The sequence below is a fragment of the Cyanistes caeruleus genome, chromosome Z, assembly GCF_971803275.1.
Source record: "Cyanistes caeruleus chromosome Z, bCyaCae1.hap1.1, whole genome shotgun sequence".
NCBI classification, from domain to species: Eukaryota; Metazoa; Chordata; class Aves; order Passeriformes; family Paridae; genus Cyanistes; species Cyanistes caeruleus.
Window position 1 is genome coordinate 72,776,862 of NC_141732.1, and position 14,094 is coordinate 72,790,955.

A 14,094-nucleotide genomic window follows, 5' to 3' on the forward strand; every position below is an offset into this window, starting at 1 on the left:
TGTCCTCACATGGGGATGAGGTGCTCCCCAAGCCTTCAGTGCATTGTTGTCTTTGAAGGTGCCTCCACAACAGAGGATCACCTCCAGGTTTTATGTTCCCTCCTCTCCCTTAGCCTGTGCTGCCCTTGCTCTCAGCATCGCTGCTCAGACCTGGTGGGGTGCATTTGGTATCGTCCTCTGCTGAGCTTACTTCTACCCTCCCCTGAAACCTGTCTGCAGAACCAGCTCTGCTCTTCTCTCCTCGTTTGCTCTGTATTTATATGGCTAACCCCCCTTCTCATTTCCTCTGCAAGGTCTCGCTCAGCTTGACTCCTGGCAGGTCTCCCTTTATCCCTGTGCTCGCTGACCCTCATGACAGAGCTTGCTTTGCTAATTGACACCCTTTCCTGGTCCTCGACCCTTCCCTGCTCCCTCTACATATCCTTCCTGTGGTGCTGTATGCTCAGGAGCACCCCTGCCTTGCCTGGGGAGCACATTCCAGGTACCATCATTTATTTAATGAGATCCCCAGCACTTCCCCACGTGCAGCCCCAGCCCCTCACTCTCACTGCAGTCATCTTCCTCGTTGCCCCAGTAAAAGAGAAAAATGCAGGCATTTTTTCATTTTCAAATGAAAACAGGGCCTGTTTTCATTTAATTTCCCATGCAACTGAAATGAAACAAGTCCAAGAGCCCTCAAATCCAAGGTTTGGACTCCCAATGCACTGAGCTGCAGCAGTGATGCTACCACAGGGCCACGCTGCAAGCCTCCCACAAGCCACCCATCCCCATCTACGTGCCCAAGCCCATCTCAATTCCCTGCTGGGATGCTCCCAAATCCACTCCTTTGCATGAGTCCTCACACCTCCAGGGAATCAATCATTCCCAGCAGAGCCAGGACACTTAGGGTGAGGATGGGAGGCAGGGGCTGGGGGTGCAGTGCTGGGAAAAGAAACCTCACAGAGAACACTAATTTAAAATCCAGCCAGTTAAATTAATTACCACTAAAAGCGTCTCACCTGATTAGTTCTTTGCGCAGTTAATTGTGTTAACACCGCCAGACACTTGTTTATTTATTTGTCACCCTCTCTCTGGGGGCTGGTGGCCCCAGCAGTGTCCAACTGGGCTTCTCAGCTGCCTGGTGCTCAGGGGGCTGTGAGTCTCCAGCAAATGGGAACACACAGTAATAGGGAACAGCAGGATTTGGCCTCTAACACCGAGCAATTCCCACGGGTCCCTGAGCCAACTGACAGGGATTACTATTAGCGAGGTGCTTAGCAGATGGAGGAGACATTGCAAAATCACAGTGATGCCACAGGTGCAGAGGAGGTTGTTGGAGACTGTGGACCTCTCCCCCTTGTTTCCTGCAGACCTGGGCTGCTGCCCTCTGTGCACCGGCACAGCCTGGAACCTCTCCCTAGGTGGGATCTGCTGAGCACATGGCCAAGCAGAGGAGCTGCACAACCTCCTTGTGTTGCTGCCAGCACTGGACCCAGCTCCTGCCTCTTCTGGCTCTGAACCAGCTGTGAACACCTCCTGAGCACAATGCAGCTAAAAAGCCCCTGACTCATTTGTTAGGCAGTGGCAGTGGCTCCCAACTCGCACACCTGCTCACTGGTGTAAACCCTGCCCTGTGCTGGGTGCCTCCTTTATCTGCTTCTCACATCTCCTTCCAGCTCCTTCCAGCACCCCTTCTCCTTGGCCCAGACACCATCCCACACAACCTTCCATGAGCTGGACACTGTAGAGCATCTCCAAAATGCGAATCTCTAGGTGCAGTGAACCCCTCATGCCTTATTTTCTGGGCTTGCACAGACCCTCCTGTGATTCTCTGTTCCTGGGGCATGGCCTAGGATGGAAACACCACCCTGTCTCTGATGCCAGGTGCAGAAGGTGAGATAAGGAGTAGAGGAAGGCTCTGCTGTGTCTCCCAAACCTGGGAACATACAGACACATCCCTGTGTGGCAGGGCTCCCAGCTGGTGCATCACAGTTACCACCCCACAGCCGGCTAAGCCGGGTGGTGCTCCCAGACGCCCACGGCTGCCAGTTGTGTACGCTGTGCTGAAAAACACAGCTGCTATCAGCTGTACAAACACAGCAGCCCTCAAAACACACAGCTGCTATCAGCTCTCAGCATCATGTGAAATACAGCACAACTCTTATCTCCCCTGCTGAGGCCCGGGAATCAGAGCATCCCGTGCTGAAGATAGGCAGAATGCTGGGGAATGAGCAGCTGTCCTCCAGAATGCCTGTGCACCCAGGATCGTGCAAACCCATGGATCACCAACACTTTTGACTGCTCCTCTGAAACAGCCACACTGCAGTAATCCTAGCCAGGGCTTCCCCTCACTGACTGCAATCCTCTCTGACAACTCTTTCCACCTACAGAGATGGTTGTTGTGGCATAGGGCTAGAGGGAGAAGCTACATCCCTTCTCAAATTATTCCCGAGGCATCATTTATTCTACTGGCTTTGATCCGAAGCTTGGGGCAGAGTGGCTGTTTCCAGCTGGGATCAGTGTGCCATGAGGACCTCACAGGACAGTGTGCAGCAGACAACCCTATGTACAGACAGTAGCGGGGTTGGCATGGCAGGAGCGGGGGCTGTGGGGAGTCAGTGTAGGAGCAGAGACTGTCCCCCTCAATGTGACATGCTGGGGTACTCACTTCCCACCCTCAGGTAGGTCTGGTACTTGAGGTGCCAGGAGGAGCCCTCATAGCAGGAGTACTGGCCACTCTGTGACAGGTCAACATTCTTGAGGATCAGGTAGGACCCGTTCAGGTGGGACTCGTCGATGTCGGTGCCGTTGGCTGTCCAGGTCACGGCTGCATCCCAGTCCATGGAGCCACACTTCATGGTCACGTCTGCACCTACCCGTTCATACTGGACGTGGCTGTCTGTGGGGAGGAAGAGGGGAAAAAGAGGTGAGCTCAGAGCCCTTCAGCTCATTTGCCTTGGAGATGGGATCATAACTTCCCATCTGGCAAGTAAAGAGAAGGATTAGGGTGTGGACTGACACTGTGGTGGCCAGGGAAGCCCAAGTTCTGCTCCTGTCCCCAGCCATGATTTATTTTAAACTAGAGTAGACCAACTGACAAATACCAGAGGATCATAGACCACCTCCACCCACAGGATGGCTACCTCTCACCTTTGCTATGGTGAACACATGTCAGGGCTGCACATACCCAGCCAAACACCCCACAGCATGGCCAGATACACAAGTGCCAGTCATGTGTCTAGGTGACTTGTTGCAGGACAAAAACCAAACACACATATCAGAAACTCCCAGCAGAGAGATGACACAGCCCCAGGACTTGTCCCCAGCAAGCTCCATGTATTTACTAGCACAGATGGGAAGCAGGTAATCCTCCTTGCAATTCCCTATCCAGGAATCCAGGCAGGAGGACTGCAACCTAAGCGTGCTGTGCTGTGGAAAGGCACAGCTGCTTGGTGCATGCAGTGCTGTTTGTCTCCCTGTCTGGGTTTTCTTTTCTTTCCACAATAACATGATGCCTTGCTGAGCTGTTTGATGTAGCAGCTCACGAGTGGGGCAACACAGCTCATTGGGCACCAGCTGCCTAATTGAATTTTCTCAGGTTTCTGGACAGGAGCTGGAGCTGACATTCATTAATGATCCTTAGCAACTGAATATTTCCCGTGTTGCTACACTTGGCTGCGCTGAGCTGCATGTGGCAAGGATAAAACCACGTGAGTGCGTGTGCGTGACACAGGGTGAAGCAGGACGGGAGGATGAATGGGGATGAGGTTCCTTCAAAGCTTCATCAAGCCTCTGTGCACAGACAAGGGTAGTTCAGTTCTCAAAATTCTCCTGGGCTTCAAAAGCATATTTGACAAGGTGCCTTCCAAGGAAACTAAGCAGCCCTGACACATGGGGAAAGTCCTTGCAAGGATTTATAGCAGCTAAAGTCAGGAGACCAAAGGTGAAAACAAGCTGTCAAATGTAGCAGTAGAAGATGTCACTGTTGAAGTCTGATGGAGATCCGAGCTGGATCAGATCTGCCCAACACCCTCGTAACTCACAGGTAAAAGGGGTCAGGGCAGAGAGAAGACAGAGTGCTGCTGAGGCTGCCAGGGCAGCAAATCACAGTGGGGTTCCAAAGTGCTGCAGAAGGACATCATGGTACAGACCACCAGGCAGTAACCCTGTGCTGATTAATGCACAGTGGAATGCATGCAGCCTTGCCTCTCCTACACACTCATGGTTTCAAATGTGCCACAGCCTCTACAGAAACCCACCTTGAAGTTATCACACTCCCTTCCCTGAAAACATCAGCTCAGTGGTGACCCAGAACTCAAACCCAAAATGGAAAGCACTGTAACTCAAAAGCCATGAACAAACCTGTTCTCATGCTGTTACGAGCATAGCACCACTGGAAGCAGGGCTGATAAAAGAAACAGGAATAGCTAAGGCTGGAAACAGATCCCACATGAGGATGGTTTAGTAGACTCAAACCCTTCATCCATAAAAGGAGACAATCAAGCAAAGACGTGACAGACACCTCAGCAATGATGAGTGACATGAAAAGGACAAATAGACAAGGACTGCCTGCTCTTTCTCATAATAAAATAAGGGGGAGCAAAACAAGCAAAAGAAAGTGGTCTCTTTTTTTTCACGAATTGTGATTAAATTACAGAAATCTATATCCATCAGATGCTGTTGATGTCAACATTGGAGGGGGGAACAGCGAGTAAATGAATTCACAGCAGAAGACCTAAAACACTGAGCTTCCCAGTAAGCCGCGGGAGATTGCAGGCAGCTGATGGTGGAGAAGAATGGGGGAAGCACCTCCAGGGCTTTTCCTCTCTTTTCTTCCTCTCCAGGCATCAGCTCCTGGGTCTCACTGATAGATGGGACCACATAGACATGATTCAGCCCTTTCTTGTGTCTAATCCTGCATCCTGATCCCATCTGCAAAGGTGGCTCTGGGGGTGTGCCTGGCAGGTCTCAGTCCTCCTGCAGACGGTCTGTCAGGACACCTGCTTCTGACAGGAATAGAGCAACTTTGGGGATGTTATCCCTGCTGAGAAAGGGGGTGCTAAGGACAAGGAAAAACTGGTTTGTAGTGAGTACATTGCTGGTGGGATGCCTCAGGACCACTTCTGACACTAGCCAAGGATGGAGACTTTTAGAAAACTGTGCTGACCAGAAAAGTATATTTCAAGGGTCTTAAAAAAGCTGGGAGAACGAACTGACAGGCAGAAAGCAGAAAGAACATCTAAGATGAAGCATCTGTGTGAGGAGGGGTAGCTGGAACAGGACCAGATAAACAGACAGGCAGAAGTGGAAGAAGACAGCAGATGGATGAATATGTGTAACCACAGACAGACAGACAGCAGGCTGGATGGGCACAGATGGGATGGAGGAAAGGAGGCATGGAGGCACAATGAATGCAAGTGGTGTTGGGTGGATGGTTGGCATCTCTGGATGTGGATAGATGGTTGGATGATGAATGAATGGACAGACAGATGACTAGGCACCTGTATAGATGGAGAAATGCGAATATCAGAGTTTCAGTAAGAATTCAAACGTTTTACTCAAGTTCTCTAATTTCTTCTATTGCATAAGATAAAGAGGTTTTGTCTTCCCATTTCCTGTTGACTATCCTGTCCTTACACTAGGAATTCTGCTTATCAGAGACACCAGAGCTCTGACACCCACCATGGCAGCACCCACCAGCCTTGCATGGAGAAAGGCTCAGTGCAGTGATGGACCTGCAGACCTGCCACCCTTGCCTGGCTTCTGCCTGCCTGATGCCTATTCCCAGAGAGGGACTGAGATGGGGGGAAAGCTCTGGGATGCTCAGCTCTGCCTCTCAGACCTGTGGCTGAGAGCTTGTCTGTAGCTAGTGGCTGAAGGACTAAGCAGGGAAGGAAAAAAGTCACCTTGAGTTATTTCCTTAAACACAGTACAAACACACTGGCATTCATCCAGAAGGGCTGAGGGAGCCATTCCTGGAAGACAGGTCTTTGAAAGCAATGCTCCTTTCCAAGGCAATGATTTAAGGTTCCTAATCAAGGAGAAACCCAAAGCACAGCTTCAGAGGAGGCATTTTTCCCAGCAAGGTTTGCTGAGGATCTTCCTGGAGTAGAGACAAGTCCTCATGTCCTCCCTCGTCCCATGCCAGCTGTGGGAGTCCCACCCAACCACACTGAGGTGCAGATGTGTGGCAGCCCCTTTGGGAAGGGGCAACATGGGAACAGCTCCCCTGGAATGCTGGAGAAGCCTGTCTTCCACTGAGAACAGCAGCTCTGCTTTAGGATGGGGATGATCAGGGGTGGGCAGAGCTCTACTGGGACCCTCCACTTCCTGCAGGCTGGGAATGGCAGGACCCTCTCCAGCCCACCCAGAGCTCCACAGCCCCCTTCAGCAGGGAGGGAAGGGAGGTTTTTCCACACTCCTGGTCACCATGTCACTGGTTACCCATGGGACCAATGACCATGATGGTGCCTGTCCTGCAGGGCCAGCCCTTGTGGATGGCAATCAGCTGGTGACATGACTGTCCTGCTGGAAGATTCAAGCTGGACATGGAGGATAATTTATTCTCCTGGAGGGTTAACACAGCACTGGGACAGGTACCCACAGAGAGGAGGGATCCTCATCCATGGAGGTTGTCAGGGCTCTGTTGACAAAGCCATGGCTGATCTGGTCTTCTGCTGAGGACTGGCCTTTTCCAAGAGGGACACTGGACTAGACACTTCCAAAGATTCCTTTCCAGCAACATGGATGTGATCACTGGCTAGAACTAACACTTCAAGATTCTGCCCTGCCCTCCCCCTACACCACCCTGTCCTCAGCTTCTCCAAAGCATGCTGCCTTTTGAGTCAAGTGATATCACAAGGCTGTGATGTCATCATAGAGGGGCTGGGATGCTGGAACCCAGCCAGAAACACGCCTCTCAGCATCCAAGCCCCCTAAGGGCCACATCCTCTGCCTAGCACAGCACACTTGCCAGGCGCAGCATGGCTTATGACATGAAGTCCCAGATCTAGAAAGGAGGCATGGTGATACATCATGGGAGAAATCACAGGTTTACCCACCCCTCTGCAAAGCTGCAGTGGAGGGCAGATGGGAATAAACATACAGAGCTTCTAGTTGTGGGATAAACATACAGAGCTTCTACTAATGAACCTGGGGTGAAATGAGCTGTGAGCTGCTTTGCTGCACTAGCAGTGGTGAGTGGCAGCTTGATAGGTGCTGCAACTGCAACAGGGACCAACAGGACAGCAGACAGCAGTCCAGCACAGAGATGTGGAGGGAAGACGAGGCAAAGCAGCTGAGATATGAGGCATGGAAAGATATCTGATGCTTCCCAAACCCATCCAGCTGGAAATCCAATAGAAACCTCATCATCAGTTTCTTCCTTAATGGAATCTTAACCTACATCTAAACTGGAAGGGCAATAGCACAAGGAAATCCTGCAAAAAGGTGAGGACTGCTCTGGCATGCACTGTTCTAGGGAGGAGCAGAACTCCTCTTGGGACCTTCCATCTCCCCTCCTCTGCCTTTGCTCCAGCTGAGGCTCCCACCCAGCCAGCATGGGCAGCTGCCAGGCATGGCAGGAATGCTCCTGGGCATTGGCATGTGTGGAGCCACAGATGTGACACTGGGGGTCTATGCCCAGATGCCTGAGGGATGCTCACTGGAACAGCGAGCAGAGGAAGTGGAGGGCATGGTTTGCACTGCTGGCACCAGCGCTCACCACAGCCATTTAATGGGGGTCTTTCAGCCAGGGCCTGTGGTAAGAAAATATCCAGCAGACACACACAGGGCCAGAACCACCCTGGCTGTCACAGCGATTTGCAGGCAGACTGGGACAAACATTCCCTCTGAGCGCTCTGCCAAAATGCACTGCAGGGTTGTGGCTCCTGTGAGCAGAGACTGAGCAAAGGAAATGTACTGCAGCATTTTTGTGGTGAGAGATGAACACTCTGAAGTTTCCACAGCCTCTGGCTCTTCCCTTCTTTTGCAGATGGTGAAGCCAACACAGTGAGAAAGGCCAGGTTCCCACTTTCTCTGACAGGACAAGGAACACTTCTACAGTGGGACAGAGCATTACATATGTGTCTTTGGACAGAGGCCTCCAAATCACCCCACTGGTATATGTATGTCCCTCCCACAGCTGAGAGACCAGTCACAAATAATTGTCTCAGCAGCTAATTAGCTGTCTGTGTACAGAATAAATTATACATTTAATATTTACACAGTGCCAGGGCTATGCCAAGAGCTTTCCAAGCGTATAAACCAGAAGAGTCTTACATTCCACAACTTCTCATGATAAACGAGATTAATCAGCCCACAGGAGATGAGCAGGGAGCCCCAGAGGATGGAGAGGGCAAGAGGACAGAGAGGTGGCCTGACCAGCCTCTGTTGGAGGATGTTGCTGGCCTTTTCCAGTCATGGGACAGGGCAGCAGCACAATCCTGTGGCCTCTCCCTTGCTTCAGGACCCATGCCCACTGGCCTGAGCAGCACCAACTGTGTCCAAGGAATGCCACTGGCTCCATTCCCCAATGCAGCCTGACAGCCCCTGAGGTCTGCCCTTCTTGTGATGAAGAAGCCCCTGGCCATGGAAAGGGTTTCCTGACACCAGCTTCCCAAAGCACACCCCACTCTTGATCTCCTCACATCTATCCCCTGTGATGCCACTTGGTCTTTGCACAGCTTTTCTTGCCAGCACAAATCTTCCTTCAAGGAGAAGAAATTTCATGCTTAAGGAGGCACTTCTTCCACAAGTGATTTAAAACTGGATATATCTTTGTAAGGAAACAAGCATAATTAAGTGTCATCGATGTAGCCAAAGATACGGGCTGTTCCAAGTTAATTTTGCCCATTAATGAAGAGTTGCAGAAAGCAGAGACCGCATTTGTTTGTTCTACTTTGGTAAATCCCTGGAGTCAGCAGCTTTGCTCTTGACAAGAAAAAATAATTAGAAAGAAACTTTAATTAAGAGATAACAGATGGGTGCTAAAGGACTTGTACTCAATCACACCACAAGAGCCTGGAAGCAGACCTTGGTTTACTTCAGGAGTGTTGTGAAGGAGGGACTTGACCCCTCTGACATGCTTGGCTCAGGGCAGGATCCAGGGCAGGAAAACATCTTCTTCAGCCTGGATGTGACCACAAAACATCCTCCTGTGGGTGCTGGCAAAGCTCCTGCAGAAGTTCTTCTTCAGCTCTGCAGCAGCCTCACCTTCCACCTCGCTCTGAAGCTGCACCCCAAACCAGTTGGGGATGTCCATTGTGGGGTGACAAGGGCCCTCATGGCCCTTCCAGCTGCTCAGCTGCACAAGGCTGGTGCCTCTCCCATGAACCTTACTGCAACATCTTCTGGGCCTTTCTGAGGATGAAGACTTTTACCATCAAACCTTCTGCTGTCACAAATGATAATCCAAACCACGGGCTCCCTCCTGGACTTGATGGTCAAGCAGTGGGGAGGTGTGATGCCTGCACTGCTGAGCTTGACATGCCATTGCCCAGGGCGAGCTCCAGGTGACAGGAGCAGACAGGATGGCAGCACCATCAGGATGGTGTCACCTACATCACTCGTGCACAGGGGCCAGCAAGGCTGTGCAGTGGCAGAGAACCAGCACCCTCCTGGGGAGAAAATAGTGCTAAACCCCTCAGGAAACCACAGAACAGAGACCCTCTGCTGGAAGCCTCTTCTCTGGAAGCAGAAGACACACACTCTCACAGCAGAAACAAGGGCTAAATCCCTGCTGCAGCACTGGCTCAGCCCATGGGATGCAGCAGCTCCCCATGTCTTTTGGGCTGTGGGCCAATGGGGGGCCCTGGCTGCCAGGCACGGTAGGAGGATGGGGAATGCTGCCTTAGCAGACAAGTAACTTAAGTGTAATTTTTCTGCTTGTACCATATCATCAGACTGGCTGAATCAACAGCTTTGGTCTGGTCTGAGTGGGATCCCACCAGAGCAGAGGGTGACCTCCTTGTGCCTTAATATGTCTGTGTCTTGTTCTGGTACTGCTGCCTTTTCGTCAGCCCCACGTTGGGACAGAGCTTCTCTTGCAGCTCTCTAGACCTGCCAAATCACATCAGCCCAGAGCTCCACACTGGCAGTGCTCCTGGCTGCAAGCCAGAAGGGCTCCATGTCAGAGGCAGCCTTGTTTTCCAGCATGCCATCAAGCCCAGCTCTCACTGGGAGTAGTAGGAGCTGTACAGGGATGTGGTGCCCCAAGCATAACTTGACCCTGGTCCAGGGGACAAGCAAAACTGAAAACAGCAACCAAATCCATCCTGCCTCTGTAACAGAGTCTGCTCAGCCATGCATGGGTAGGACACCACAAAGAAGCTGTCCTTTCCCATGGCTTCAGGGTAGGAGTGAGCTCTGCCCGAGGGTGCTAATGCTGCTGTGCACCCATCTGCATTGGTTGCATACCTCTATCATGGAACATGTTGTGTTGACACAGCTGGGACCAGGAGAAGATACTACTTATGCTTTTCTGTCTCAGCAGCTCTACAGCAGAGAGGTCTGGATGCTTTTGGGCTGATGATCTTGGCTTTTTAGGTTTTTCCACAGGAGGCTTTGTTCTTGCATCCCAGAAGGGGACCTGAGTTCATGTATTTCCCAGAAGGTCTTGGTAAGACCATCACTTGGATGTCTGCCCCAGCTCTTTGGGTCCAAGGGCCCTTCTTGCTGCACATGGCTGAGCTGTGACACTGTTTTTATCCTAAGGCAAGGCTGGATGGGACCTTGCCCACTTGGCTTCCTTGCAGAGTCAGCATGAGATGACTCATCTTGAGGAAGTGCAGTTGCTTGGTAAAGCGGGAACTCCTCCAGTTCCCTGCAACTACATCGGGCTGCCCCAGCCTGTGGGGCAGTATGGAGGGAAAAGTGTTGGAACACCAGAGGGAATGGCACAAAGGGTAACTGGCACACAGCAGGAAAATCCCACTGATATCCTCCAAGCTGGGCTCACTTGAATCTTCACCCTTCGGTGCCAAATGACCGGTGCTAGCACCATGGGTGAATTAGAGGCTTGTTTTTTGGTCCTGCTTTTTCATGCAGACAGGACAAATAACTCTAAGCCACAAAAGAGTGCTTAGATCAGGCTTTTCAGCGCCGTTTAGGGGAAAATCAATACCATTCAGAATTAGGTGCCCAAATCAGAGCCGTAAACACAAGAAAAGCTCATTGTGGTCCAGCAACAGTGTGAAGATGCTTGTATTTACCAAGGTTTGGGGAGGGGGAGGTGGGGTCAGAGCTGGATAGAGACATCAGGGTGCCTCACTCCCTGCTGACCTCAACCTGCCTTTCCAGCCTGGTGCACAGAACACACCTCCCCATCCCAGTTTGCCAGTGCCCACATGCCCGCCCTCAAATAACAGCTCTGCTCCACTCAAACACTCCGGGGGTGACTGCTGTTTGTTCACATAACAACCCAGCTCCCGCTTCACCCCACTCAGGGCTGCGGATTACTATCAGGCATTGTGCAATGTTTTTATATTAGCACAGAATTATGGAAGTCAGAGGCGTAAAAGACCTGTTGGGTCCCACTCAGTCCATCCTCCTTCTGCCAAGACAGTATTGGTCCCTGCAGCATATTTACTATTTCTCCAGTCTAATTTTACATACTGTACAATCTGTGCAGTGCCAAGTTACGATCCCTGTGTGAGAAGCAGAGCTCTCAATTTCCAGGCTCTTGGGTGTGTAAAATCACAACCGCGATGCTAAATTAACTTTTTTTCCCCTTGCATTTAATCATTTAATAGCTCTAAAATTCAGCCCCTCAGGCTCTTTCTGTCTGTCTGTTGGCTTGGGTTCTGCCTGCTGTAGGCCAGTGGCTTGTCGCTTACAGATGTAACGCTCACGCCCCTGGGTGGATCGGCAGCAGCTGGGCTTGGAGCTGGGGTAACCACAACTTAACACATAAACTTCTGTGCCTGAGGATGGAAAAACTCCTCTGCTTTTTTAAAGACAGGTACAGGGGGCTCATCCTCCTCCTTACTGCTCAGCCCTACAAGGAGGAGGGACAGAGTGCACTGCACACAGGGACAGGACTCCAAAGCATCACTGAAGACGGACTGAGAAATCAAAACGGTGCAGCCCATAGCACATGGGGGACAGGGCATTCCCCAGGGCTCCCAACAGAAGCACCACTACTTTTCTCTTCACCTGTACATCCACTGAAGGCTACGCTACAGGGCTTGGTTTCTTCCCAAAAGAGGGATTTCTTCCCCCTGCAACAACACCAAGATTTTCTTTGTGCGTGTGGCTACAGAATAGCAGAGGAACTGAGCTGCTGCCAGGGCACCACAGTGAAGAGGGTGGGAAAAATAGATGCTGATAAAATGAGAACCATTTTCTCAAGTTTTAGGGGGTTTTTTGATCCTGTCACCATCACTTCTCCGAGTAACACATGCATACCTGGAGTCCAGTGCTGAACTCAAAACATTAAAAATAAAGCACTCATCTTCTCTCCCTTGCAGGGCCTGTACTAACAGCTAAGACAAGGCATCAAAATTTGCACAGGTAATAATGAGATACTACATTTGCATTTGATGCCTTTCCCTCTGAAGGATCCTTAAGCAAAGCCAAGCCTGGAAAGGATCCACTGGCATGTGCTGAGCCATGCCACAGCCAGCAGAACTGGAGCCCACCCACCACACAGAGCACCTGCTGAGGGGATGGGCACATATCAGACCCATAGCACGCTGGAAAGAGTGTTACTTATACCAGAGACACAAAATTAATTGCTAAGTGTAGCTAATGGAGCACTGCAGACCACACAATAGGACCCCAGGACGGAGCTCCTGGATCTTGAGCAGAGCTTGGAGGCAGGCTCCAGCTCAGGGCTGCATGAGGCTGGGACTCTGATTAAGGGCTGGAAAGTGGATGTCACGACTGCAGGACTGCAGTCCCCAAATGGTGTCTGAACTCCTCTTGGGGGTCAGCAATATTCAGGAGCCCCATAAATTCACAGGCTATGTGAGTATTTACAAGTTACTCTGCAGTCAGAGAGTTATCAAAAGTGGCAGTGCCTTCTGGATTTGTCTCTGAGCAGGTAGGAGAGACAGGTTTTTCTGCACACTACATGGAGGATCCCAGAAGCAATAAGTAGATCTATGAAACAGCAGGAGACTGAGAGTGCTCAGTGCTTTGGGGCAGACAGAGCCTTTGAATGCTTTCTTGTGCAGATCATAGAATCATGGATTGGGCTGTGTTGGAAGGAACCTCTGAAGGTCATCAGTCATTAGATGTGCACATATCGCAGAATCATAAATTGGATACATCCTGTTCACCTGTCTGCAAAGCACAATGCAGAAGCTCAGAGATCACACCACTTCAGAAGAGAGAAGCTTAGGACAAGGCCAGTGAGCCAGCAGCTTTCAGCATGGTTGGTCCCATTCTCAGAGCATCACAGACTGCTTTCACGAGGAGGGAGCATGCAACTCCCTGAGGGGCTGTGAACTGAGCCAGTTCCTGCCTGGCCCTGCTCCCTTGTTGGTGCCCTAAGCACCAATGCCTAGCACCCTTTCCAAAACCTGTGAAGGTGCTCTTCAGTAAGCAGCTGAGCACTTTGAAAGAGGCTCCCACTGGCTGGCTGGTGGTGTCATCATGCAGAACCCTCATGGCTTCATCATGCAGAGCCAAAAAAAAAAGATGCTGCAATTTCTATTTGATATTTGTGGCCTCTCTGCTTTCTAGAAATACATTCTCCTTCTCCTCTTCCCTCTCCTCCTTTTCAACACAGCCTTTTCCTGCCTGCCTACCCACTGCCATCCCCTCTCCAAACCTCTTTTGTTGCCATCCATCTGATGAAACTCTGAAAAGAAGCAGCGAGCAGCACTGGTTTTGGGAGCCCAGTCTGCCTTTGAGAGCATCTCCTAACCTCCAGTTACTGATCCTGCCATGTCACAGATTCTTCAGCTTGGTGTGGGCTTTTTTATTTCCTCTGCTGGGGACAATGGGCAGCCGCTAGTTCAGGCGCAGACATTCATTCTTGAACCAATTACACATTATTTCCTAAATTTCAACTTTTAAAAGCTATGAGTGTCTTACTGCAAAACAGCAGCTAAAAGGCCAGTTATGTTTCATTGACTGAAATACAAGTAAGTGTGCCCTGCACTCTGGAGA

The 14,094-nt window shown here is 50.9% G+C and overlaps 1 protein-coding gene across 9 annotated transcripts in view; it reads right to left on the bottom strand.

Annotated features, from left to right (window-relative positions):
- CNTFR (ciliary neurotrophic factor receptor) overlaps positions 1–14,094 on the bottom strand; it is a 200,055-nt gene that overhangs the window by 54,152 nt on the left and 131,809 nt on the right. For all 9 annotated transcript variants that reach the window (XM_086866645.1, XM_086866642.1, XM_086866646.1 and 6 more), the window contains one exon: positions 2,648–2,878. In XM_086866645.1, the coding sequence (XP_086722771.1) occupies positions 2,648–2,878 (231 nt within the window). The remainder of the gene's footprint in view (positions 1–2,647; positions 2,879–14,094) is intronic.